This window comes from Leucoraja erinacea, chromosome 31, assembly GCF_028641065.1.
Source record: "Leucoraja erinacea ecotype New England chromosome 31, Leri_hhj_1, whole genome shotgun sequence".
Taxonomy (NCBI): Eukaryota; Metazoa; Chordata; class Chondrichthyes; order Rajiformes; family Rajidae; genus Leucoraja; species Leucoraja erinaceus.
Window position 1 is genome coordinate 853313 of NC_073407.1, and position 16486 is coordinate 869798.

The following is a 16486-nucleotide window of genomic DNA, read 5'->3' on the forward strand; positions in this document are numbered from 1 at the left end:
GAGGCTGATTAGCGATAGTCAGCATGGTTGGGAGATCATGTCTCACAAATCTGATGGAGTTTTTCGAAGTTGTATCCAGAAAGGTTGATGAGGTCAGGACTGTAGACAGCAAGGCATTGATAAGGTTCCGCATGGCAGGCTGCTCTGGAAGGTTAGATCGTATGGGATCCAGGGAGAGATAGCCTAATGGATAGAAAATTGGCTCCACGGAAGGAAGTGGAGGGTGATGGTGGAAGGTGAAAAATCGAGAGCAACTCAGCGGGACAGGCAGCAACTCTGTCTGGAGAGAAGGTAGGGGTTTTGGGTCAAGACCCTTCTTCAGATTGGTTCGGGATATGGGAAATGAGAGATATAGGTGATGTGAAGAGATAAAAAACAATGAATGAACAATGACCATCAGGCCACGACAACAAATATGCTCTGGACTACAACAGACTATTATTATTATTGCACTATATTTGTTTATTTATTGAGTATGCGTGCATGTGTAAACACACACTGAATTTTTTTTTCTCCCGTTATGTACTGTGTTTACCTATTCTGTTGTGCTGCAGCAAGTAAGAATTTCACAGACCCAACGGGTCTGCACTTGGTCTAGTAACTTATAAAACTGTGATCTTGGATGTGTGTGTGTGTGTTTCTTTTCATATGCGATTCACATCTCCTCGGAAACCCGACGCAGTAACGGTGAAAAATTTACATATTCCGGTAGAGATTTACCTCATGATTTCAAAAATCGCCTCATCTGAAAATTTGATTAATTATTTCCCGGGTTTTTTACTAAAATTGTTCACCAAACTGACATCTTTAAAAAATCTAACAGCTGAAACGAGCTGATGACGTCACAATGCCTTTGCTTCTCACGGCCAGCTGCGCAGAGTTTTCAACGCGCAGCCACGAGCTTTCCCCCCCCCTCCCTCCCCCTCTCTCCAACGCTTCCCCCCTGTGTGTGTGAGGGGTGGTTAGTGTGTGTGTGTGATGCCGCAGACACCCCCCCCCCTCGCAACCGCGCGTTGATGGGACGGAACCCAACGGGTCCCCCTTGGTCTAGTGTGACAATAAAACACTCTTGACTTGAGGTATGGAAAAAAGGTAACGATAATAAAGGAAGCTGTTTGTAGGATGAAAATGATAAGCTAGTGCGACTTGTGTGGGGCTGGGATAGAGAGAGAGAGAGAGAGGGAATACCGGAGCTATCTGAAGTGAGAGAAATCAATATTCATACCGCTGCCCAAGCAAAATATGAGATGCTGTTCCTCCAATTTGCGTTTAGCCTCACCCCGAGGACGGAGAGGTCTTTGTAGGAATGGGAAGGAGAATTGAAGTGTCCAGCAACTGAGAGATCGGGTTGGTTCACATGGATTGAGTGAAAGGGTTTCGTGAAACGATCGCCCAGTCTGTGTTTGGTATCGCTGATGTATAAGAGTCCACATGTTGAACAACGGATACAGTGGATGAGGTTGGAGGAGATGCAAGTGAACCTCTGCCTAACCTGAACGATGGATGAATGGATAGCAAATACGCTCCATGGAAGGAAGCAGAGGGTGATGGTGGAAATGTACTTCTCAGAATGGAGGCCTGTGACTGGTGGTGTGCCTCATGGCTCGGTGCTGGGCCTGTTGCTGTTTGTCATCTACATCAATGATTTGGATGAGAACATACACGGCAAGATTAGCAAGTTTGCTGATGATACAAATGTTAGTGGTTTTGCAGATAGTGATGGTTGTGAAAGATTGCAGCAGGATCTGGATCGATTGGCCAGGTGGGCGGAGGAATGGTGGATGGAATTTAATACAGAGAAGTGTGAGGTGTTGCATTTTTGGACGTTGAACAAGGGCAGGACCTACACAGTAAATGGTAGGCCTCTGGGTAGTGTTGTAGAGCAGAGGGATCTAGGAGTGCAGGTGCATGGTTCCTTGAAGGTCGAGTCGCAGGTAGATAAGGTCGTCAAAAAGGCTTTTGGCACTTTTATCTTCATCAGTCAGGGTATTGAGTTTAGAAGTTGTGAGGTCATGATGTAGTTGTATAAGACGTTGGTGAGACTGCATTTAGAATATTGTGTTCAGTTCTGGGCACCATGTTATAGGAAAGATATTATCAAGCTAGAAAGGGTTCAGAAAAGATTTACAAGGATATTGCCAGGACTAGAGGGTGTGAGCTAAAGGGAGAGGTTGAGTAGGCTAGGTCTCTATTCCATGGAGCACAGGAGGATACGCGGTAATCTTATAGAGGTGTATAAGATTATGAGAGGAATAGATCGGGTAGATGCACAGTCTTTTGCCCAGAGTAGTGGAATTGAGGGCCAGAGGACATAGGTTCAATGTGAAGGGGAAAAGATTTAATAGGAATCTGAGGAAACTTTTTCACACAAAGGGTGGTGGGTGTATGGAACAAGCTGCCAGAGGAGGTAGTTGACGCTGGGACTATCCCATGATTTAAGAAACAGTTAGACAGGTACATGCATAGGACAGGTTTGGAGGAATATGGACCAAGCGCAGGCAAGTGGGACTAATGTAGCTGGGACATTGTTGGCCACTGTGGGCGAGTTGGGCCGAAGGGCCTGTTTCCACACTGTATCACTCTATGACCCATAGACTGTCGGGGTCCCTGGACAGAGTCGAGGGAGGAGGTATAGCGACAGGCGTTGCTACTTCTGCTGTTGCAGGGGAAGGTACCTGAGGAGGGGATAGCTTGGATGGGAAGGAACGAGTTGCGGAGGGAACGGTCTCTGCAGAAGTCGGAAAGGAGGTGGGAAAGGATGGGAAAATGTGTCTAGTGTTGGGACCCCGTTGGAGGTGGCAGAAATTTTGGAGGATTATGTGTGTGCAACGTCTGATGGGGTGGGAGGTAAGGGCCAGGGGGACTCTGTCTCTGTTCCGACTCAGGGGATGGGGAGCAAGGGCTGAGGTGTGGGGTACCGAGGAGATACCAGTGATGGTGGAAGGTTGCTTTTCGGACCGGAGGCCTGTGACTAGTGGTGTGCCTCAGGGATCAGAGCTGGGCCCATTGCTGTTTGTGGTTGATATCAGTGATCTGGATGAGAATGTAGACCATTATCTTTAATTGGACTTTGTTGATTTAACCTTGCACAGAAGGTTTTTCCCTTATCATGAATCATGTATTGTGTAATCATGTATTGTCTTTCCGCAGACTGGTTAGCATGCAACAACAGCTTGTCACTGTACACATGACAATATATTAAACTAAACTGAACTGAACTAAAGGCAGGATTAGGTAGTTCCAGATGTCACTAAAGTGGATGGTATTATAGATAGCGAAGATGCTTTTCAAAGATCTTAAGTGGGATCTTGATCAGCTGGGCAGGTGGACTGAATCATAGAAAGATAGAAAAAAGGATCATGATCAATATGAATGAATGAATGAATGTATGTATGAATGAATGAATGAATGCATGTTTGAATGAATGAATGGACGTATGAATGAATGGATGGATGAATGAATGGATGGATGAACGAATGGATGAATGAATAAGTTTATTGGCCAAGTACATTCACATACAAGGAATTTGCCTTGGTGCTCCGCTCGCAAGTGACAACATGACATACAGTGACAATTAAGAATGACACATAAAACATTAAACATCAATAATAAAACATTATCGATTAAACGACATTTCGTTCAGACTGTAAGGTCTGAATGACAAATAAAGGATCTAATTCTAATTCTAATTCTAATAAACATGTGAATTAAATAAAATACCAGAGCAAAAGGAGGCTACAGATTTTTGGTTATTGAGTAGAACTACTACTCGTGGAAAAAAACAGTTTTTATGTCTGCCTATGGTAGCTTTGCCAGTCCGGAGTCACCTTCCAGAGGGAAGTGATCATGGCTGATCATCCAAAATCATTCCTGCTTCTGCTTCTCCCCGTTCCTGCTTCTCCCCATATTCCTTGATTCCGTTACCCCAAAGAGCTAAATCTAACTCTCTCTTGAAAACATCCAGTGAATTAGCCTCCACTGCCCTCTGTGGCAGAGAATTCCACAGATTCACAAATCTCTGGGTGAAAAAGCTTTTCCTCATCAGTCCTAAATGGCCTGCCCCTTATTCTTAAACCGTGTCCCCTGGTTCTGGACTCCTCCAAGATCTGGAACATCTTTCCTGCATCTAGCCTGCCAATCCTATAAGAATTGTATCTGTTTCTGTTAGATCCCCTCTCTTTCTTCTAAATTCCATTGAATACAAGCCCAGTCGACCCATATCTCATCAGTCCCGCCATCCCGGGAATTAACCCGGTGAGCCTATGATGTGCTCCCTCAATATCAAGAATGTCCTTCTGGGCACAATACTGCAGGTGCAGTCTCACCAGGGCCCTGAACAACTGCAGTAGGACCTCCTTGCTCCAAAACTCAAATCCTCTCGCTATGAATAGTTAATAGAACTTGATGTAGCTGTGCAACATGTTGCATTTTGGGAAGTCAAACCAGGGAGGACCAGGGAGGAGGACATTCACAGTGAATGGTAGGGCCGATGGGATATTGTAGAGCAGAGGGATCTAGGGATGCAGGTACATAGTTCCTTGAAAGTAGCGTCACAGGTAGATAGAGTGGCCAAGTAGACGTTCGGCACATTGACCTTCGTCAGCCAAGGCAATGAGTGCAGAAGTTGAGATGTTATGTTGAAGTTGTACAAGATGTTGCTGGGGCCACATGTGGAGGATTGTGTTCAGTATTGGTCACCTTGCTATAGGAAACATGTTGTTAAGCTGGAAAGTGTGCAGAGAAGATTTACGAAGATGTTGACAGGACTAAAGGGCCTGAACTATAGGGAGATTTTGAGCAGCCTGGGACTTTATTCTTTGAACCACAGGTGGATGAGGGGTGATCATATAGAGGTGTATAAGATCATGAGGGGAATAGATAGGTCACATAGACAGAGTGGTTTACCCAGTGTTGGAGAATCAAGAACAAGAGAACATAGGCTTAAGGTGAAAGGGGAAAGAGTTAATAATTCTATTGAAGAGGCAACTATTTCACTTGGAGGGTGGTGGGTGTATGGAATGAGCTGCCAGAGGAGGCAGATACTATCACAACATTGAAAAGACATGTACATGGATAGGAAAGGTTTAGAAGGACAAGGGACAAATGTGAGCAGGTGGGACTAGTGTAGTTGGGACAGTGTGGTCCATATGAGCAAGTTGGGCCGAAGGGCCTGTTTCCATGCTGTATGACTCTATACAACAACAAAACACACTTGATCTCCCAATGTGAACACCTCACACTTGCCCTGATTAATCTCCATTTGTTCTATCTGCTCTCATGTCTGCAGCTGATCCATATCCTGCTGTGTATGTTGACAGCCTTCTTCACAGTCCATGACCCCAGCAACCTTGTGTCACCTGCAACCAACCCGTCTACGTTTATGCCCAAGTCAGATGTATACATATTTAGGAAGGAACTGCAGATGCTGGTTTAAACCAAAGATGGACACAAAAAGCTGGTGTAATTCAGTGAGACAGGCATCATCTCTGGAGAAAAGGAATAGTTAACGTTTCAGGTCGATACCCTTCATCAGACGAGGGTCAGGGGAATGGGAGATGAGAGATATAGACAGTGATATAGAGAGATGTAGAACCAATGAGTGAAAGATGCAAAAAGCAGTGATGATCCAGTGGAGCCCACAATGGGTATCACCTACCCCACCACCCCACAACCCCACGCCCGTAACATCACCTATTCCTTTTCTCCAAAGATGCAGCCTGACTACAACTGTTTGTGTCTATCATATATACACACATAAAACAGCAGAGGTCCCAGCACTGATCCATGCGGAACGCCACTGGTCTATGAAGGCTTAGGAAGTTTGCATGTCCCCTACAATTGTACCGTAGAAAGCACGTTATTGGGAGGCCTCACAGCTTGATTGGGGACCAGCTCCATCCAAGGCCGCAAAAAATTGCAGCAAATAGTGGACGCAACCCAGACCATCGCACAAACCAGCCGCCCTTACGTTGACTCAATTGATACCTTAATTGATAATCCAGGTCCAGTCTCACCCCGACAGGGTACATGTGACAATAAACTAAACTGGTCACACCTCCAGGCTGAATATCTACCTGCCCCCCACAACCCCCTGCCTTCTCTCAGTGAGCGCGGTTGGTGAGATGTATCCGATGGCTCTGTGCTGGTGTCCGCTTGTTCCCTCAGTTGCTTCTACTTGTTTCTTGGCAGTTGCTGAAGGGAAGCGGCCGGCCGAGCAACGTCACAGTGTTGAAGGCCGAGGCGTGGGCATGAAGGGGCGTCCTGTTGCCATGGGTTACACCCCCCCGCTGTGCTACATCCCCCCCACTTCACCCGTGTAGTGAGTATGATGCAGAGTGACGTGACCTGTGTGGCCCGGACAGCCCATGGGAGGCAGGGTCCAAGGGTCCTGACCCTGACCCCTCAGTGACCCCGACCCCCCAGTGACCCTGACCCCCCAGTGACCCTGACCACAGTGACCCTGACCCCCAGTGACCCTGACCACAGTGACCCTGACCCCCCAGTGACCCTGACCACAGTGACCAGTGACCCTGACCCCCAGTGACCCTGACCCCCCAGTGACCCTGACCCCCCAGTGACCCTGGCCCCAGTGACCCTGACCCCTCAGTGACCCTGACCCCCAGTGACCCTGACCCCCAGTGACCCTGGCCCCCCAGTGACCCTGACCCCCCCCAGTGACCCTGACCCCCAGTGACCCCCCCCCAGTGACCCTGACCCCCCAGTGACCCTGACCCCCCAGTGACCCTGACCCCCCCAGTGACCCTGACCCCCCAGTGACCCTGACCCCAGTGACCCTGACCCCCAGTGACCCGACCCCCCAGTGACCCTGGCCACCCCCCCCCCCAGTGACCCTGACCCCCCAGTGACCCTGACCCCCCAGTGACCCTGACCCCCCAGTGACCCTGACCCCCAGTGACCCTGACCCCCAGTGACCCTGACCCCCCAGTGACCCTGACCCCCCAGTGACCCCCCCAGTGACCCTGACCCCCAGTGACCCCCCCCAGTGACCCTGACCCAGTGACCCTGACCCAGTGACCCTGACCCCCAGTGACCCCCCCCCAGTGACCCTGACCCCCCAGTGACCCTGACCCCCCAGTGACCCTGACCCCCCAGTGACCCTGACCCCCCAGTGACCCTGACCCCCCAGTGACCCTGACCCCCCAGTGACCCTGACCCCCCCCTGACCCCCAGTGACCCTGACCCCCAGTGACCCCCCCCAGTGACCCTGACCCCCAGTGACCCCGACCCCCCAGTGACCCTGACCCCCCAGTGACCCTGGCCCCCAGTGACCCTGACCCCCCAGTGACCCTGACCCCCCCAGTGACCCTGACCCCCCAGTGACCCTGACCCCCCCCCAGTGACCCTGACCCCCAGTGACCCTGACCCCCCAGTGACCCTGACCCCCCAGTGACCCTGACCCCCAGTGACCCTGAGTGACCCTGACCCCCAGTGACCCTGGCCCTGACCCCCCCCCAGTGACCCTGACCCCCAGTGACCCTGACCCCCAGTGACCCTGACCACCAGTGACCCTGACCCCCCCAGTGACCCTGACCCCCCAGTGACCCTGACCCCCAGGCCCTGACCCCCAGTGACCCTGTGACCCTGACCCCCAGTGACCCTGGCCACAGTGACCCACCCCCAGTGACCCTGACCCCCCTGACCCCCCAGTGACCCTGAACCCCCCCCTGGCCCCCAGTGACCCTGCCTTGACCCCACAGCGACCCTGACCCCCATGACCCTGTCCTTGACCCCCCCCCCCCCGTCCGGGTGATGGTGACCTGCCTGCCTGCTGGTCTGCTGTGTGTTTAACGTGTTGTTGCACGGTATAGTTGTGTCTCTAATCCATCGCCTGGTCTTGTCTCAGTTACTGCTCTCCAGGGTGGACGTACGTGTCACCCACACAGCCACACGTTTACTACCCACTTGGACGGCGTGCGGCAGAGTGGAGCTCACCGTGGGGAAGGAGACGGTCAGGGAGCCGCGGTGCGAAGCCATCCCAGGGCAGCGGCGTCGTCTGCGGTAACAATGAAACCACGGTACGGGACCCCTCTCACTCTCATCAACTCCCAATACTTGCTGCAGGCCTCATGTGTGTGAAAGTCTACAAGATGGTGTCTTCCCCTGTGAGGTGGTGTCTTGGAGCAGCGTGTAGTGGAGCCCACCAGGGAATTCTGGTTTAGTGTCATGTAAAGAACCAGATTGATCATGGAGCTAAAGGTGAAGGAACCACTAGGAGGCAGTGACCATAATATGATAAGATTCAACCTGCAATCTGAAAGGGAGACGATGAAATATGATGTGTCGGTATTACAGCTGAGCAAAGAGACTAGAGAGACACAAGGGAGGAGCTGGCCAAAGTTGACGGGGAAAAGACCCAGGAGTTTCTGGGAATAATTCGCAAGATGCAGGATCTTTTCATTCCAAAGAGGATTCTAGGGGGAGAATGGAGCAACCGAGGCTGACAAGGGAAGTCAAAGAGTATATAACTAAAAGATAAGGCAAATAACATGACAAAAATTAGTGGGACGCCAGAGGACTAGGAAGCTTTTAAAAAGAACATAACTAAAAAGGTAATATGGGGAGAAACGTTGAAATATGAAGGTAAGCTAGCCAATAATATAAAAGAGGATAGCAAGAGTTTCTTCAGATATACAGTATATAGAGCAAGATAGAGGCAAGAGTGGACGTTGGACGCTGAAAATGATGCTGGAAAAGTGATAATGGGGAATAAAGAAATGGCAGAGGAGTTGAATATCTTAACTGCATCTTATCTGCATCAGTCTTCACAGTGGAAGACACCAGCAATGTGCCTGAAATTCAAGAGAGTCAGGGGGTGGACGTTAGTGGAGTGGCTATTACCAGGGAGAAGGTGCTTGGGAAGCTGGAAGGGCTGAAGGTGGATAAGTCACCTGGACCAGGTAGATTGCACCCTAGTGTTCTGAAAGAGATGGCTTTAGAGATTGTGGTCGCATTAGTAGTGATCTTTCAAGAATCACTAGAGTCAGGATTAGTTCCCCGCTGCACAAGAAGGGAGCAAAGTAGAAGAGTGGGAACTATAGGCCGGTTAGTCTGACTTCATTGCTTGGTAAGATTTTAGAGTCCATTGTTAAAGATGAGGTTTCTGAGTACCTAGAAGTTCACGATTAAATAGGCCGAAGTCAGCATGGTTTTGAGAATCTTCCTCAACAAATCTGCTGGAAAGTTTTGAAGAAGTAAATAGAAGGAAAGACAAAGGAGAGTCGGTGAATATTGTTTACTTAGATTTTCAGAAAGCCTTTCATAAGGTGCCCTGCATGAGGCTGATAAAGACGATGTGAGCCCATGGTATTAGAGGTAAGATGCTGGCGTGGATAGCAGGTTGGCTGGAAGGCAGAAGGTAAAGAGTGGCAATAAAGGGTTTTTTTTTCTGGTTGACTAGTGGAGTTCCGCAGGGCTCGGTGCTGGGGCCGCTACTCTTCACATCAAAGATCCTATAGCGGAGCAAGATAGACCACTCCTGCTAAACGCAATGGGCTGACGTGTAGTACACAACGGAACACAACGTGGGCCTTTTTTCATCCATTTCTGTAACCGGACCCGACCCGACTCGCAGTGTAATCAACGTTGCGGGGGAACAGTTTGTGTTAATAAATTAAAAATTTGAAAATGAGGAGAAGATTTTTACCAAATAACTTTTATTTTTACGAGGATGTTTCCGTAACCGTCTTCCATCTCTGCACCATTATCCTATGGGATCTTTCGTGCGGAGACGGAAGCCGGTTACAGAAATGGAGCTGAAAATTACCCATGAATCTGCACACGACCGTACTACGTCTTTTTCATCAAGTGGACCATCTTGCTCGCTGTAGGATCTTTGCATCATGTTGTATAGTAATGATTTGGATTAGGGGATTGAAGGCTTTGTGGCCAACTTTGCGGATGTAATGATCTTTGGTGGCACCTCTGGGCCCCCCCCTGTTGATCTAGGCGCTTTGTCTGCATATCTCAAACCTAACATCACGAACCTGGGGATTAAAGTGGACCCTGAGCTTAGATTTGACTGTCAGGTGAGGGCTGTTGTTAAATCTGGTTTTTTCCATCTGAGGCAGCTGGCAAAAATAAAGCCGATTTTGTCAAGGCAGCACTTTGAGACGGTAATCCACGCCTTTGTTACCACCCGGCTGGATTACTGCAATGCACTGTATCTGGGGGTTAGTTGGTCCTCCATCGCCCGTCTCCAGATGGTACAGAATGCAGCTGTTCGTCTCTTGACTGGCACACGAAAGCATGATCATGTTTCACACCTTTTGGCCTCTCTCCACTGGCTGCCTGTTCAGTATAGGATTCGTTTTAAAATTCTTTTATTTACTTTTAAATCCCTAAGTGGTCTTGCCCCGTCCTACCTATCTGAGCTTCTTCACCCTTATTCGCCCTCCCGCTCTCTCAGGTCGGATTCAGCTGCTCCTGATTGGCCAAAGACTAAGCGGAAGCTCAGAGGGGACCGTGCCTTTGCTGTGTCGGCTCCGAGATTGTGGAATGCATTGCCTCTGCACGTTAAACAGGCCCCTTCTCTAGCTGTTTTTAAGTCACTCCTGAAGACATATCTATTCTCCATGGCCTTTGTAGACCAGTGAGGTGTTGAATTGTTTATTAACTTTATTTGCTTGGTTTTGCTGCGTTGTTCGTACTCGTGTTTTATGTTTTTTAATTTATTGTTTGGATTTTTGTATGTAATTTATGCGCCTCGTGTTAGTTGTATGTTCTGTTGTTCTGCCTGTTTTATGATGTCTTGCTTATTTTCTTTTTTCTGTACAGCACTTTGGTCAGCTTTGGTTGTTTTTAAGGTGCTTAACAAATAAAGTTATTATTATTATTATTATGTTATGAAAATAGGTGGAAGGGCAGGTAGTGTAGAGATAGCTGGGACTCTACAGAAGGACTTGGACAGGTTGGGAGAGTGTCCAAGTGGCAGATGGAATACAGCGTGGCAAAGTGTGGAGTCATGCATTTGGCAGTTGTAATAAAGGCGTAGGATATTTTCTAAATGGGGAGAGAATTCAGGAATCGGAGGTGCAAAGGGACTTGGGAGTGCTGGTGCAGATTCCCAAAAAGTTAATTTGCAAGTCGAATCGGTAGTAAGGAAGTCAAACTTTGTGAGGACTGGAATACAAAAACAGGGATGTAATGCTGAGGCTCTATAAGGCGCTGGTCAGTCCGCATTTAGAGGACTATGAACAGTTTTGGGCACCATATCTGAGGAAGGATGTGCTGGATCCGGAGAGGGTCCAGAGGAGGTTTACAAAAATGGCCCTAGGAAAGAGTGGGTTATTATATGATGAGTGTTTGACGGCACTGGGCCTGTACTTGCTGCAGGACCTCATAGAAACTTACCGTACAGTGAAAGGCCTGGATAGAGTGGATATGGAGAGGATGTTTCCACTAGTGGGAGAGTCTAGGACCACAGGCCATGGCCTCAGAATAAAAGGACATACCTTTAGAAAGGAGTTGAGGAGGAATTTATTTCGTCAGAGGGTGGTGAATCTGTGGAATTAATTGTCACAGAAGGCTGTGGAGACCAAATCAATGGATATTTTTAAGGCAGAGATTGATAGATTCTTGATTGGTACGGGTGTCAGGGGTTAGGGGGAGAAGGCAGGAGAATCAGGTTGAGATGGAAAGATAGATCAGTCGTGATTGAATGGCAGAGTAGACGATGGGCTGAATGGCCTAATTCTGCTATAATCATCATGAACATAAATTGTATGATTGTAAATTGTCCTTAGTGTGTGTAGGATAGTGTTAGTGTGCGGGGACTGCTGGTCGGCGTGCACTCGGTGAGCTGAAGAGTCTGTTTACTCACTGTATCTCCAAACTAAACGTTTAGTGCAAGATTAAGTCTGATCAAAGATAGACCAAGGGTCTCCAATGAGGTAGGTCGTTGCTCAGGAGTGGTCTCCAGTTGTGGGCAGTGGGGTGTGGATCGGTGGTAAGATTGTGGCTGGCCCGAATGGTGCACAGGTCTGGTGTTGCCTCAACTCCTGCAGCTGTGCTCCACACTGGGGTTCAGCAGGTAACACACCTGTCATCAGGCACCACACCTGAAGGTTGCCGCACCTTCATGCGGGCCACAGATCTGGAGGTCAAGGCAGATAAAGAGCGGTGTTGGAGCTGAGGAATTAACTCAAGCTTTGGCGTGTGGTTTCAGGTGCTGGATGTGGGCAGCTCTCTGCAGCAGGCCATCCATGCAGCAGAAAGCATGAAATGGACAACACACAACATGGTGAAGACCCTGGCGTCCGATCTTCACAAGGCCAGAGCCACCTGACCAGGTCCACCCAGCAGACGGCCACTGTATCTGTAGCTCTGAGTCCTAGCCCTGTTTAGCTCAAGATCCTCAACCACACAACCTTTGGCACCACTTCTCTCATTGACTTCCGTTTGATTTGATGATATTGGTTGAAAACTCCCCTCAAGAAGCAGCACCTGACAGACAAATACCTCCTGGCTCCTGGATTGTCTCTCGCAATGAATGATGGTTAAACACCCTGTGGTACAGCGCCGTGATACAAACTCACCCTCTCCCATCAGTGTTAGTGAGCATGGGGGGATCCCTCACTGAATCACAGAGAGATGGGCATCTTCTGACACCGACAAACAAGGCTACAAGGTCTTGCTGGCGTGGGGGTCACTGATTTCATGGCCTTATATTGTCCCGTCATTAGCCCGCTGGTTGCAGTGATAACAATGAGGCTTGCCTTCTGTACCAGCACGTTTTGCAACAGCATCTGAATGACTTTGGTGATGCGTTTCACACAGTGCTGCCTGGGAACAAGGAGGAGGGAGGCTCACCAAGTGCCCCATGCTGTTAGACTGCTCCCCGCCACTAACCTTCATGAGGCTGGGCACAAAGTATCTCTCTACGTGCAGCTGTCCACACACATCTCATGTCAAACTTGGTCAAGGGCTTGAGATCATCGCACAGGTAGCTCAAACGCTTGCAGTTTTAAATGATACAATATGGGATCTCCTGTTACCTCAAGTGCCACGTTAGTATATTAAATACAAGCCAGTACGTTAAACCTTGCAGAATCATTGATTGGAATGATCTTGAAAGCAAACTTGCACTGAAACACCATCATTCTCAGCACTGGCTCATTATTTGACCGTGTCTCACATACGGACTGTTGTACATTTCTGCATCAGCCAGCTCACGTCTGGAACTCAAGCCAGCATGTAGCATTTATATTAACAAAGACTTCATCCCATTCTAGCCCCTGACCAGATCATTTTAGTGATTGGCTTATTCTGGATACTTGTTACATTTTGGACCAAAATCAATACAAGTTGGCAGCAACAGGTCTATTCCAGGGTGGTCCACGGGTATCTGATGAAGATATCTAAGGAGAAGCCCAACTTTGCTGATTTTTGCTGGGACCAATAGTTTGCCGCATCAGCAGATATTGGATCCCTGAGGGGGTCCACAAAGAAAGATCACTGTTGTATCCACAGACCTGAATGTTAGACACCTCACTTGGGTTGGAAGGAACTGCAGATGCTGGTTTACACCAAAGATAGACACAAAATGCTGGAGGTACTCAGCGGGACAGGCAGTATCACTGGATAGAAAGAATGGGCCACGTTTCGGGTTGAGACCCTTCTTCAGACTCTCCAGCATTCTGTGTCGCTCACTTGGGTTGGGTGTGTTTCTGAATGGGCCGGAGGCTTTTACTTCTGACCAGACAAACTTCCTGCAACTTGACTTCAATCAGCATTTGAATGACATTAAAGTCAAACTACTTCTACTGTGACTCAACCAAGAGAATTAAGCAAGTTGTAGATTTACTTTTTGACTACAATTGTTAGATCTTCAGAAGTTGTTTCATCTGACATCATTGCGTTATCCTTTGATGATCAGTTTCTAGACTTATGTGTCTCGGGAGTTCTCACAGTGCACAGACAAACTTTGTGAATAGAAGCAATCCTGAATGGCTGACATTGATGGGATTGCCAACAAGTTAAACGCTGCACAATCCTATGTCGTTCTAGTTAACACCAAATTAGCAAATCTCAAAAAATTATTCCTAGACATCGAAGCAAGTTTCTGTGGTTTCAACAGCCCCAGGCCTTTCCAAAACTCTTTTACACAATTTCCTTGCCACTTTTACAGAATAAACTAGAAGAACATTTCAAACTATACATTATATACTAGAAGACACAAAATGTTGGGGTAACTCAGCAGAACAGGCAGCATCTCTTGGGGAGAAAGACTGAGTGACATTTCAGGTCGAGACCCTTCTTCAGACCCGACCGGAAACGTCGCCCAGAGTTGCTGCCTGTCCTGCTGAGTTACTCCAGCATTTTGTGTTTATCTTCAGTGTAAACCAGCATCTGCAGTTCCTTCCTACACATTATATACTAGGGTCTTGCACCACTGAGAATTGGTTCTGGGACATAAGGAAAGAAGAGATACGCACAGAGAAATGTTCTGAGAAGCATTGACGTTTTACAGGGGACTGTCTGTAGTGTGATAACTGAATAATGTTCTAAAGGGCCTGAAATGGAGCAATGTTTGAGTTTTGCACGAGCTGAGAGCCAGCGCTGTTCGGCATTGTGTAGTCCAACCTGTTTGTTCACTTCTGCTAAATGTTCTGTGCACTCAGCAGTTTTGTTTTACAGCTTTCATGTGTACAATATAGTTGACCACTCTATCAGTCAACTAATTCATTGATGCCAGTCCATGATGTTGAAGGGAATTTCAGTGAGATTTTCTGAATCCTAAGCGTGGCTGCAAGCACAGACTGTGGACCGAGGATGCCATGGATTGTGTGATCATCTTTGCCGTGCATCTTAGTCTGTTGACGTCCACATTACAAGGGGACGTTACCACGGCAACTAAGCATCATTTAACTTATTTTGTGTATTCCGGTTACAAGTGACTGAACAGATAATTAATGAATCATTCCCAGCACTGACTCCTTTTGCTGTGAACCCATTCCTTAATATGCATCACCTTTAATGCAATGTTTTAAGAAACAAAGCAGTTTTTACAACTCAAAGACTAAGAAAAGAGCAGCTGGTTTATCCAGTTCCCCACACCATCAAAACGGAGGCAGCATCATTTCTAATCCCACACTTCTCCCTGAATCGCTGGCAGCAGCAAGTAAAATATAAACTCTGGAAAATTAATCTTCCTTTATGTGATGGAAACCAGTGAGGAGGTCACACAGATACCGTATCATCAATGTCAGATCTGAGCTTGTTCAGGATTTGCTATGGATCCCTCCTCAACTATAACCATTGCTACAAGAATACCCATGTTTTTCATGCAGATTTGCATAACAAAGTATTTTTCATGCACTCGGACAGGTCCTCCTACAGGATCTTTACAGATAACTTTACAGATATAAAAATAGGTGGCAGTGTTCATCAGTTGGTCAATGGACAGAGCAATGACAGATGGAATGTAATCCTGGTAAATTGAAGAGGATGCACCTTGGCAGGACTAATAACGTAGGGTGCAGGGGGATATTAAGGAACCTTGGTTTGAGAGTCCAATCATTTCTTAAGGTGGCATCAAGATGGTTTAAAAAAAAGCCATACAGGATATTTGTTTTTATTAGCCAGGGCATAGAATACCTTTCTGGCTTAAGCCCTCCCTTCACCACCTCCAGTTTAAATTCCATTTGGAATATTTTGGAGGACCAAGAAACCAAGAACAAGAAGGGCAGCATGGTGATGCAGCGGTAGAGCTGACTACATATACAGTGCCAGAAACACGGGTTCAATCCTGACCACGGGTGCTTGTTTGTACAGAATTTGTATGTTCTCCCTGTGACCGTGTGGGTTTTCTCCGGGTGCTCTGGTTCCCCCCACATTCCAAAGACGAACAGGTTTATAGGCTAATTGGCTTTGGTAAAAAAAATTGTAAATTATTCCTCGTGTGTAGGATAGTGCTAATGTCCGGGGATCACAGGTTGGCACGGAATCGGTGGACCGAAGGGCCTGTTTCCGCACTGTATCTCTAGAGTCTAAAGGTAGATTTGGTTTTTTTTTGGTACTTCTAAAAAGCTCTGCACTATTTAGTTTCTCAAAGGTTGCTGCTTGCTCCTTTACATTGGACCAAGATCAAACATCACTGTGCTGGACCTCCTCTCTGGCCATTGATGCTCTTCCGTCTTTTCAATAATAAAACTCAACTTTAGGGAAGGTCTCAATCCTCATTAATGACTATTTGAACATGTTCACAGATTTGTTTTACAGAATAATCCTGAAATATGACTTTCTTATTAGATTATTTTTTTACAATGAAGACAAAAAATAAAGAATGATAACTTGTAAGGGATAGTTTTACAAAATATTTATAATAATTTTTGTAGTAAATGCAACGTGGTAGAATTTAGAAACCTGAGAATTTCTACTGTTTTTATGAATTATATTTTTCATTGGAATAAATTGATCTTCTGCATCGTGTGCTGTTTATTGCTATTTCTATGTTACTTTCAAGTCA

General features: G+C 47.3%; 1 protein-coding gene across 1 annotated transcript in view; it reads left to right on the forward strand.

Annotated features, from left to right (window-relative positions):
• akna (AT-hook transcription factor) overlaps positions 1 to 16446 on the forward strand; it is a 110944-nt gene extending 94498 nt beyond the window's left edge. The window contains exons 22-24 of the mRNA XM_055659723.1: positions 6190 to 6319; positions 7865 to 8036; positions 12185 to 16446. Of these exons, the coding sequence (XP_055515698.1) occupies positions 6190 to 6319; positions 7865 to 8036; positions 12185 to 12304 (422 nt within the window). The 3' untranslated portion in view covers positions 12305 to 16446. The remainder of the gene's footprint in view (positions 1 to 6189; positions 6320 to 7864; positions 8037 to 12184) is intronic.
• Positions 16447 to 16486: the final 40 nt, after the last annotated feature.